This window comes from Halyomorpha halys, unplaced genomic scaffold (assembly GCF_000696795.3).
Source record: "Halyomorpha halys isolate HHAL.00 unplaced genomic scaffold, Hhal_1.1 Scaffold193.1, whole genome shotgun sequence".
Classification (NCBI taxonomy): Eukaryota; Metazoa; Arthropoda; class Insecta; order Hemiptera; family Pentatomidae; genus Halyomorpha; species Halyomorpha halys.
Window position 1 is genome coordinate 101,304 of NW_027111132.1, and position 12,938 is coordinate 114,241.

The 12,938-nt window shown below is 29.0% G+C and overlaps 1 protein-coding gene across 4 annotated transcripts in view; it reads left to right on the forward strand.

Annotated features, from left to right (window-relative positions):
• The window catches only part of LOC106679293 (carbohydrate sulfotransferase 5), a 231,098-nt gene that overhangs the window by 14,218 nt on the left and 203,942 nt on the right, over window positions 1-12,938 (forward strand). Inside the window, exon 1 of one of the 4 annotated variants that reach the window (XM_067049208.1) lies at window positions 6,591-6,613. The exons of the other annotated variants lie outside the window; for them this stretch is intronic. Within the exon in view, the coding sequence (XP_066905309.1) occupies window positions 6,606-6,613 (8 nt within the window). The 5' untranslated portion in view covers window positions 6,591-6,605. Of the gene's footprint in view, window positions 1-6,590; window positions 6,614-12,938 lie in introns of those variants that run through there. 4 annotated transcript variants of the gene reach the window in all.

Consider the following 12,938-nt stretch of genomic DNA (forward strand, 5'->3'; position numbering starts at 1 on the left):
TATTACTCCATCTTGACAAGAGACTTACTTGGAATCCACACACAAGACTGAAAAGACAAGAAACTGCTCGTTGATTCCGATTGCTACAACACTTACTTGACAAACGCTCTAAACTTCCCATTCGCTACAAAAAATTAGTATACACTACGATAATCAGACCAATTTGGACATATGGAATTGAGCTCTGGGGCTCCAACTATCAAATTCCTCCCGCATCCAATCCTTACAATTCAAAATCCTACGTAAAATCCTTGATGCTCCCTAAAAATAAACTCATTCAAAAAGACCTTAACATCCCATTCATTGCAGATTTGGCCCAAAACAGATATGCGTCTTTTCATTCCAAACTCCTTAACCATCCTAACCCATTAATTCTTAATCTTTCATCATTAACAATCCCTGATAATCCTCCGAGGCGACTGAAAAGAAGATGGCCACGGGACCTTCTATTTTAAGTTAATGTTTGAAGTACCACCAATGGGTGGTTCCTTCCCAAGATTTTCAAGTGTATATGAAACATACAACGTATTTACTTATTGTATTTATTATTTGTACAGTTGTAAATCACATTAAATAAGTTTTAAAAAAATTTAATATTACAATTTATTTATATAATTTAATTACAATATTAATTTTTAAATTTTTATAACGCACTTAATATGGAAATGCATTTCTAGTGCTTAAAATAAATTTAAAAAATAATAGTAGAATTCATGATCTTTAGTTTAACATGTTAAAACGTGTTAAATGGAAAAACTTATGTTAAATGGAGAAATATTTCCTTATTTTACCATGTTAAAACGATATAACGTATAACACGGTTGAGAGTCTGTTAAATTAGGAATGACGTCACGCAACAGACCAGCTAAGCTTGTCACCGTTTTATTTGTTGTTAGATTACTTGCTCGTAGTTTGTGTTTTTTTTTCTTTTGAGTTGTATTTTGGAATTTTTGAAAAAGACAATCAGTAGCCAAACTTTTACACTTCTACTTTTCACTTATTTTAGGCATGTTGTAATAAATTACTGTAATCATAACTTAGAAGTAAGCAATAACATGAAGTTTTGAAAGGAAAAGTTATAAAACAAGCTGCTCAGAAAATCCGCTAGGAGCTCTCATACATTTACTATTTAACATGACTTTAAATAGAACTGCCCACAATCCTTTACTTGTAAAATTTAACATGGTAAATTTTTTTTAATTTAACACAATATCATGAATACTCCTAAAGTAAGCAACCGTCAAAAATGAGGAAAAGAGAATTAAAATTTTGCCAAAAATCGAGATGTAGTATATGATATAATATATATGAGTCTAAATTTAACAATGAACGCGTTTCTGACAGTTCTTAAACGGAATAAGATTAAAATAAATAAATAAAACAAAACCAATGAACATTAAATTCTGCCTCGAATGCATCAGTTACAGTTAACACATTAATTCAGTTATGTAGAGTATGTCCTTAGTCGCAAACCATTGAAAATGACAAACAATTAAAACGGCCAAAATTTGAGATATAGAAATATACTATATATGAGACTAAACTTAACTAGAAATTTCTGATGATCATAAAACATTTACTATGCAACTAATTAGTTTGGTAAATCAATGTAACAAAGCAACAACAAAGCATGTCTTTATTTTTGTTTTTCTTCTGTAAACCTTAACCGCTGGATTATTGTTAATGAGTTAAAAAAAAAATAATAATAAATAAAAACCATTAAATTTGGTGTCGAATGAATACTATAACTGAATACTATGCCTCAAATCATCGAAAAAAAATATAAATGAAATAATTAAAATAAAACTTGGAAACATATATTATAATAAATTAAATTGATAGTAGATGATACCAGCAGAAGATAAATTATAATATGTAGAGATAATAATAATACAGAACAAATTATGAAACAATTATTAAAAATAAGATATTTCTCATGTTAATTAAGATATAAAAAAATGAAAGGGACAGGAGAAATTGTAAATTATGAGAAATTGTTATTAAATGATTCAAAATATATAAATAGTGAAAAAATATTAAAATCCAAACTTTTTTTATCATTAGATATGTCAGAACTTCAGTTTTCGATTTATTGGATTTCACTTGTAAACCAACTAGTACAAGAGCCCAAGAGGAGAAAGGGAGTTATTTTACCCCAATTTTTAATTACTTTAATGAAAACTATGTATAATCAAAGATAAATGTTATAGACTATTTTATAGTAAATTTAACTAGCTTTAATTTGAATTCTTGTAGATATCTGCACGTCCAATGGTTTCTGATATAAAGATTTTCATAAATCAAACTTATTGTCCAAACAAATACTAATCAATTTATTTTAGCAAATATGAAAACTACTACTCATAGGATGATAAATGTCAGGAACTACTTAATAGTAAATTAAACTAACTATAATTTGAATGTTAACAGACATTTATACGTCGAATGGTTTTTAAGATGTAGATATTTCAAAATAAACTTACAGACTACTAATCTTTCAGTACATTTTTTATGAAATATTGCTTTTTAAAAAAATATATCTCCAGAACTTTTGAACATAAATAGCTCTATTAGGTCTGATATTTTTAGCAAATTTACTCTAATTTAAATAATGTTCTCTTAGGTTTTCTAGTGTTGTGGTAATTTTAGAGATATAGAACTCCGAATGAAAAATTAATTTTTTTAACGTTTTGAAAGAGCCGCTTTTTTTTTATTTCCTCTACCTATACTTGGCGGACTCATAAAATTTAACTAGTAATAATATATAGTTTTCATCAAAGTAATAAAAAATGGGGGAGAAATCACTGCCTTTTTTTCCTGGCTCTTGTACTAAACTATTTTATCTTTTGTTAATGTCATCTACTATCTACTTAATTTATCATATAAAGATAAAGTCCTCTGATGAAGGTTTGAAATTTAAGTCGAAACGTTTTACTTATTTGTGTATTATTACTGACCACAACTCGTGACCATGTTCTTCTCACTATATCGTAATATTTTGGTTAAATGGTATGGTATGGTTTGACAAAAACCACTTGCCCTGGTTATTCCTTGGGTTCCAATAGCTGCTCTGAAAGCTATGAAGTCAATGTGCAACAAGATCCAGAGCTTTATGACAATACTACATGTTCATATTACGTTACAGCACTCATTCAACGCAAACTTTGATATTCTTCTTTTTTTTTGTATTATAACGTTCTTGTTAAAATCTAGCTAAAAAATTAATAATTTTTTTTATTTATTTCATCCATGGTGGTACTTTAAATGCTAATTGTAAATTAGAAGGCCCCGTGACCATTTTTTTTTCAGATGCCTTGGAGAATTATCAGGGATTCTTAAGGATGAGAAATTAAGAATTAATGGGTTAGGATGGGTAAGGAGTTTGGAATGAAAAGACACATATCTGCAACAAATGGGATGTTAAGGTCTTTGTGAATGAGTTTATTTGTAACGTAATAAGGAGCATCAAGGATTTTACGTAAGATTTTGGATTGTAAGGATTAGATGCGAGAGGAATTTGATGGTTTGGTAGAGCCCCAGAGCTCAATTCCATATGTCCAAATTGGTTTGATTGTCATAGTGTATAATACTTTTTTGTAGTGAATAGGAAGTTTAGAGCGTTTGTCAAGTAGTTGTAGCAATCGAAATATTATTGCCGTTTCAGTCTTGTGTGTTGATTCCAAGTAAGTTTCTTGTCAAGATGGAGTCGTAAATAAATCTGTTCAACTGGCATTAGTGGAGTATTTAGAAAGGATACTGTAGGGCAGGAGAGTAGAGGTTTACGACGGAGAGTAAAGGTGATCTGGTGGGAAAATTAATAATTAAGCTTAAAAAGCTTTTTTTGTTCTCTTCAAGCCCATTTGTCAAATAGATTTCGTTATCTGCCATTAACAGTATATCATACTAAAATATTCCAATTACAAAAATAATTAATTATGTTTTTTTTTTCTAGGTAAGTCTTAATGATTTGAAAATGGATCGATGACCACCATATTTTCGCTCTATGTAAGTTGATATCATAATGATTTAAAAAAAAATTAGAAAGGAAGATGGTCCGGGTGCAGTAAAAAATATTCAAACAATAATTAAACTTTTTATTGTGAACCAACGTTTCGCCCCACGCAGGGCTAAAAAAGGTATACACAATTGTTTAGTTGTTTGTATCTTTTTTAGCCCTAGTTGGCTCACAATTCATAATTTTATTTATTACTTTGGATTTTCGTTTTATTATAATAATTTTTTTAATTCTAGAGATGAAGAAACTTCCAAAATGAATATAACCTATTCTATTTTTTTTATTGTTCAACATTTTGGGACAATTGTCCCATACTCGTGTACCGTTACAATCCTAAAATTGAATTATTCTTATCAAAATTTTTCATCTATGTTATATGAGTATATTTAAAATTGATTTAATCATATTTCCCACATATATGTCATATTTTCATTTCTATATTGAAATCATGTCATCTATATAATCATAGCTAAAATTATTTTACATTACATTATTTAAATTACTGTCTTTCACTATCTCTATAGTACAAACCAATACTCTATATTAGACATTAGACGTCTTTGGAACAAATGAACATATTCAATAATGTTGTTTTATTACCTCCTTATTTAGTACAAGAGCCTGGAAGAAATAAAAGTCAGTTATTTAAACCCAAATTTTTTATTGCTTTAATGAAAACTATGTATAATTACAAGTCAAAACTGATGAGTCGGCCAAGTATAGGTAGGGTGAATAAAAAATGGCGGCTGTTTCAAAATCTTAAAAAGACATTAATTTTTATTCGGAGCTCTATATCTCAAAAACGACCAACAACACTAGAAAATCTAAAAGAACATTATTTAAAGAAGAGTAAATTTGCTGAAATATTAGTCCTAATAGAGCTATTTACGTTCAATAGTTTTCGAGATATAGCCTTTTAAAAAGCAATATTTCATAAAAATGTTGTACATAACCTACTGAAAGATCAGTAGTTAGTGAATTTATATTGAAAAATCTATATCTCAAAAACCATTTGATGTACAGATGTCTGTTAGCACTCATATTAAAGCTAGTTTAATGAAAACTATGTTTAATGTAACTAGTCAAAACTGATGAGTCTGCCAAGTATAGGTAGGGGGAATAAAAAATGGCGGCTGTTTCAAAATCTTAAAAAGACATTAATTTCTATTCGGAGCTCTATATCATAAAAACTACCAACAACACTAGAAAATCTAAAAGAACATTGTTTAAAGAAGAGCAAATTTGCTGAAATATTAGCCCTAATAGAGCTATTTACGTTCAATAGTTTTCGAGATATAGCCTTTTAAAAAGCAATATTTCATAAAAATGTTGTACATAACCTACTGAAAGTTCAGTACTGAAAAATCTATATCCCAAAAACCATTTGACGTACAAATGTCTGTTAGCACTCATATTAAAACTAGTTTAATGAGCTATAAAGTAGTTTCATACGTTTATCGTACTAGGATTAGTAGTATTCATGATATTTGCTAAAATAAATTGATTTATAGTTGTTCGGACAAATTTTCATTTGCCAAATTTATATTCCGATGCGATTATCATAAAAACTACTATCCCTGCGAAGATAAGTGTCATAAACTACATTATGATAAGTTAAATTTCCTTTATTTTGAGTTTTGAGTTCAGGCTTATGTGCTTCTTATGGATCTAGAGGTATATTTTTTTCAAAAATCAAACATTATCCGAACAACTATAAATTAACAGTTTGTGAATTTATTTTGTCAAATATCATAAAAATTACTATTCCTACAAAGGTAAACGTTAAAAACTGTTTAATAGAAAATTTAACTAGCTTTAATTTGAGTGCTGGCATCTGTACATTCTATGGTTTCTGAAATAAAGTTTTTCAAAACTCAAACTTATTGTCCGAACAACTATAAATCAATTTATTTTAGCAAATATCATGAAAACTACTATTCCTAAGAAGGAAAAGGTCATAAACTACTTTATGACGTTAAACTAGCTTTAATTTGAGTGCTAATAGACACCTGCACGTCATATAGTACCTGAGATATAGGTTTTTCAAAATTAATTAACTAACTAACTTTTTTTATTTTTTTTATTACCGGATCCTAGCCATCTTCCTTTCATAAATTGAAAGATTACAATATGTAATTATTTAAATTTTTACTATTAATGTTCTACTTTTTATTTGTTTTGCTCTAATTGCAGCTTTCTTTAATATGTTTCTTGTTGTATGTTTTAATTTTCTTTTTAATATTCCTTAAAAAAATATTTTGTTTTTATATTTTATTTTTACACAAAATTTCATCGTTTCATACATTTTCATATAGATTACTATTATTTATTTATGTTTCTACTCTATCCATTCTTCTCTTCTTCAATATTATTATACGTCTCGCTGCCATGCAACTTCCATTAACCAGGTGATATCCTGATACTCTCCAAGCTGTCACTATCTAATTGACCAAATGAGGTATTGTGAAATGGAATTTCGTGTGGTGGAATCGACCCTGAACCACGGTATGAACCTGATCGCCGATAAGCCTGTTGGCGTGCCCTCGCTCAGTCTGAAGCAGACTCCAGTCGATGCTGCTGGCTGTTAGAGATGGTTCGGTACGGCAAGCAAATTTTTTTTTTATCTTAAACTGTTGTATTTCTTGATAGTACAGAATTAATTTTGCACGACGGGAAATATTTGACACAATTATAGTATTCATGCAGATTATGCAAAGTATACGGAAGAATGATTTGATGTTATTATACTAGGGGTATTCATGATCTTTAGTTTAGAGTGACATTTTGTAGCTATTAAAATTAACTTTTACCTGACATGTAACATGGTATATATGATTTTTAAAAAATTTCAAAGAAATTATTGAAAATAAGTAATTTTATTCTTAAACAATACATAAGGTTTGAAGATAGGAGGATAATGGGTTCATTAATACAATAAATACTAAAAAAGTGGGTTATAGACATAATAACAACTTTTATTAGATATCATTTTTCTTAGAACATAATAATTTTATTCAAAGATGCACAATAAAATATTGAAAATTAGTTACAACCTAAACTCAAAAACTTTCAATAAACTTGTCAATTAGCTCATCTTCATTCTCTTCCTCACAAGTTTGAAGATCAATAAGGCACTCATAAGCTAAACTTTCTCACAAATTCCACTTTTCACTCACTCTAGGCATGTTGTAATAAATTGCTTAAATCAAAACTGAAACTTAAATCAAATTCGAAGTAAACAATAACATGAGGCTCTGGAAGGAAAGGTTATAAACATAAAGGCTTATAAAACAAATTGCTGAGAAAATCCGCTAGGGGCTCTTATGTATTTAACGTTTAACATGACTTCAAATAGGGCTGCTCACATTCCTATAGTTATAACATTAACATGGTAAAACATTTTACATTTAACACATCATGAATACCCCTACTAAATATGAATCTCAGCAAACCGGAATCGAACGTGTCATAGGTTTGTATGCAGTTGAATCCTCGGTTAAAATTTATTTCGTTGTGGCCCCACGGAATGGATATCTACCTTCCCAACCTGGCAAGCTAGCTAATATCATGCAGGATAAAGATCTGATGATAAAAATGGCCAAGTAGAGAATAAAATAGATCAAACCGCGTCGAATTTGAAATTTTGCACGATCACTGCACTTTTCCATACTACATATTCCATATATAGGTAAGTGAAAGTAAAGATATTGAAAAACAATAAAAAAAAAAACTGAAATTTGATCAAATGAAATTTAAATAAACCATTTTATTGGATCAAATTTCAGCATCCTTCTTCTCTTTGGTGTTTAGACGTTGAGATATAAGAAATGAATTAACTTGGTAGGGTTCCCTCTGTGTTGGATCTAGGGTAAGGAAGCTCTTTACTTGTACGTTGTCCAAAATGGTAGCTATTATTTGCTCAGGATCGAACTATGTTTGAAAAAAAAATTGATTTTAACTGTAATGGATATGATCTCTTATATTAACAGTATGAATATTTGATTGTTATTGTACGGTGGACAGCAGGGCTCTTGTGAAGGTGAAGGACATTTTCCAGTTATTAGAATCCTCAATAATACGATAGTGGAGGAAGTGGCTATATACTGATCATTAGGGATAGGATTTTTATGTGCTAAAAAATCCGAAATATGTACATAAATATGTGCTAATAAATTGTCAAATATTTAAAAAATGTAAATAATATGTATTTATAAATTATGTATTATTCAACAATATAAATTACTAATTAATTAGTAATTTTATAACTTAAAAAAAAGTTACAGAAATATGTATTTATTATATATTATATGAATGATATTTTAAAGAAATTATGTTAAAATATATACAAAAAAATGTACTTAGAGAAAACATTGGTGTTCAATAACAAGACATTAGTAATTGTAATTAAACTAGGGGAGTGAAACAAGACTAAGATGAGAAAGGACCATGGGAAGGGAGGAAACAGAGAAATGGATTGAGGAGTAAACAAACAAATTCTACCACAGGAATAAGACCCTTGCTCTTTTTAATTAATTCTGAGAAATTCTCGATGTAATTCTGTGTGAAAATTTATAATTGCCACTGCTTTTAATTTGTGTTCAAAGATAAAGATATAGAATTTTTACGTACTATTTATGATAAATGATAAATTTCACCTTTAAGTTTCTTGCATTCTCTTGAATTTTACGTAGTTGCTGCGAAAAATGTATTTATAATTGAACAAATAATTTAAGGAAATACGTGATTCAGGACAAAATATCTAAAAATAACAAATATTTCAGAAAATATGTGATTTACAATAAAATATGTAAAAAAAGGCCAAATATTTAAAAATATGTGAAATAAATTGGCTTCTTTTGGCCAGAAATGTCTTGGAATATCTTTAGTTAGTAAGGAATCGAATATATCATGGTCAGGTAAAAATATGTGAAAACATAAAAATCCTATCCCTAGTGATCATCATCTCTACACTATTGTCTTCATTTGATCCTGAATCATGCTGAAGATGATTTTGTCAGTTATACGTTACCGTTAAGAAGTGATTAATGCAAAAAGAACAATAAAGTCAGTAGTCCAAGAGTCCAATAGGAAAAAAGTCAGTAATTTCACCCCAATTTTTGATTACATTATTAAAAAATACGTATAACTACTAGTCAAAATTGATGAGTCTAACCATAATTAGAGGCAGAGTTGGGAGTTAGCTAGCTAAGGTAATAAGTTAATAGCTAAATAGTTTTCACAATTAGTTGCAATAAAAAAAGGTAGCTAATTCAGTTATTAACTGTTAGCTAGTGTTAAATTAGCTGTAAGTCGAAATGAGCGACTAAAACTAATTAAAATTAATTTTAGCTGTTATAACTGATAGCTAATTATTAAACACTATTAGTGGTTAACCTAACATATTAGAGTTACCTTATACATTTTCGGAGGCGCTGGGGATGAAAATGAAATCGATTTTATGATCTCGCGTTTGCCTATCGGTTCATTTTAGCTTTTCTAATTTCTGACGCATTGGGGGCCTCTTGATATGTTTTCATAGATGTTGAAAATTAAGCTGAAATCGATTTTATAACCGCTCGCTCACGAATTGGTATACTTTAACTTTTCGGATTTCTATCATACTGGAATCTTCATGAGGATGGTTGAGGAGAAGATGGTTGGGGGTGCGGTCAATGAAACACAAATAAGTATGACTAACTTATTTTAATGTGCCGACGTTTCAGCTAGAGTTTCTAGCCTTCTTCAGGGCTAAAAACAAAACAAGATAACAACCACAGTAAGTATAGAAAAATAAAAAGAAAAAAGAAAGTATAAACAAAATAATTTTACACATACAATGAATAATAAATCAATATTCATTGTATGTGTAAAATTATTTTGTTTATACTTTCTTTTTTCTTTTTATTTTTCTATACTTACTGTGGTTGTTATCTTGTTTTGTTTTTAGCCCTGAAGAAGGCTAGAAACTCTAGCCGAAACGTCGGCACATTAAAATAAGTTAGTCATACTTATTTGTGTTTCATTGACCGCACCCCCAACCATCTTCTCCTCATTTATCATCCACGGTCAACTATCTCTCATAATTTGGAATCTTCATGGTATTTTCGGAGATACTATGAATGAAAATAAAATCGATTCTATTTTCTTTCTAAGTACTTCAGAAAAGATACAAGATGACCCTAATATTTTAGAAATCGGAAAAGTTTAAAATAAATCGATTCCCAACAGCGCGAATATCAAATTTCCATTTTCATTTTCAGCACCTCAGAAAGCATATAAAGAGGTTCTGATATTTTAGAAATCGTTAAAACTAAAATATATCGATAAGCAAGTGAACCATCATGAAATCGATTCTATTTTCATTCTCAGCCCCTCTGAGTGATGAAAATATATAAAAGGTATATTTAGTTAAAATTAATCGATTGAACATGAAAATGGTGATTTTTTTTTAAGGAGTAACTAGAACCCATTTGCTTCCACTCATACACGAATCTATAGTTCAGCTCTCCGTCATAGCTATAGGGTTAACATACTAAAAGAGCTCTTGCCAAGACTGTTCCTGGAATTGAAACTATTGGATTTAATTTTATTATCATTAATAAACAGACTGCTTCCGGTGGCCATCTTTGTCAGTTACCATGGTTACCTCCAACCAGCTATGAATTACCATAACTTAATCCCTCTGTTATACTATTATTTAAAAGATATTTCCTAAATATTTACAAAAAAAATTTGAAATAAACTTTGCCAAAAATTTTAAATTACATAAAATGTAAGATTCCATGTTTTACGGCCACATGCCTCAAATATTCAACTAAATGATTAATCCGTGCTAGTCGATAAAGATCAAGGTGCTCAACTGGTTTTTTTATTGAATAATTATTATTTTCTTTATTTAATTTTTATTTTTTATAAATCATTCTAAATACAATCAATAGTTATCTATTTATATGTTAATTTATTTATTTGTTTACGGTGTTTATATTTGGTAAACGCTGACTTAATATCATAATACAGCAAGTAATAAAAAAATTAAATCTGATTTACCGTTTCCGGCCTCCCTAGTGTTTCTATTCAAGTTCAATATTATTTAATCATTTAACATACATTTAACACAATATCACTAATACCCCCTACTATAGGGGTAAAAGTTATTAAAAAAAAATTATACAAAAAGTTATTAAAAATTTGACAGTACTCATGTATATAAAAAATAAACTTAATGAAAAGTCCGGGAGAAAATTTACGTAATGACGAATCGAATTTTTTTTTCAAAAAATAAACCTTCAATGTCACTCTCCTCCGACCATTTCACCTCATATCGAATCTTCTAGTATAAGAGCTACAAAGAAAAAAGGCAGTTATATCATCCCAATTTTTGATTACTTTAATGAAAACTATGCATAATTACTAGTCAAAACTGATGAGTCTGCCAAGTATAGGTAGGGGAAATAAAAAATGGTGGCTGTTTCAAAACCTTAAAAAAACATTAATTTTTCATTCGAAGCTCTATATCTTAAAAACTACCAACAACACTCGAAAATCTAAAAGAACATTATTTAAAGAAGAGTAAATTTTCTAAAATATGAACCATAATAGGGCTGTTTAGGTCTAACAGTTCTCGAGATTCAGCCTTTTAAAAAGCAACATTTCATAAAAATGTACTGAAATATCAGTAGTTCGTTAATCTATATTGAAAAATCTATATCTTAATAACCATTCGACGTACAGATGACTATTAGCACTCAAATTAAAGATAGTTTAATGTAGTATAAAGTAGTTTATTACCTTTATCATCGTATAAATATTAGATTTCATAATATTTGCTAAAATAAATTGATTTATAGTTGTTCAGACAATAAGTTTGATTTATTAAAAACTTTATTTCAGAAACCATTGGAAGTACAGATGTCTGCCAGCACTCAAATAAAGCTAGTTAAATGTACTATAAAATTGTTGATAATGTTTTTATTTGTAGAAGTAGTAGCTTTTATGACATTTGACAAAATATACTTACAAAATGATAATTTCTAGTTGTTCCTATACAATGTTTGATTTTTGAAAAAAATATATCTCTAGACCCATAAGACGCACATGTACCTGCCAACACTCAAAACAAAGGAAATTTAACTTACTATAAAATAGTTTATAACACTTATCTTCGTTGGGGTAGTAGTTTTTATGACATTCACATATGAATTTGGCAAATGAAAATATGGTCGAACAACTATAAATCAATTTATTTTAGCAATTTTCATGAAAATTTCTACTCCTACGAAAATAAAAGTCATAAACTACTTTATAGTTCATTAAACTGGCTTTAATTTGAGTGCTAACAGACACCTGTACGTGAAATGGTTTTTGAGATGAAGATTTTTCAAAATAAATTCACTAATTACTGATCTTTCAGTACGTCCCATACAACATTTTTATGAAATATTGCTTTTAAGCTATATACCTAGAACTACTGAACGTAAATAACTCTATTAGGGCTCATATTTTAGTATATTTACTCCACTTTAAATGACGTTCTCTTAGGTTTTCTTGTGTTGTGGCTACTTTCTAAGATATAGAGCTCCGAATGAGAAATTAATTTTTTTTATCGTGTTCAAACAGCTGCTATTTTTTATTCCCCCAGACTCATCAATTTTGACTAAGTAATTATACATAGTTTTCATTAAAGTAATAAAACATTGGGGTGAGATAACTGCCTTTTTTCTCTTCTTGGGCTCTCGTACTACACGGTCAATTATGTACCTCTCAATATTGGTTTGAACAGGATGAATTATTAATCACATATTAAAAACAAAAAAATCCTGATGCCCTGTTGTTTGTCAAACGCTAGGGTTAATATTTCGAAAAATATTCACAAGGGAGAATAGTTGCCAACAAGTTTGGTTATGACCTGAAAAGTGACCAAGAG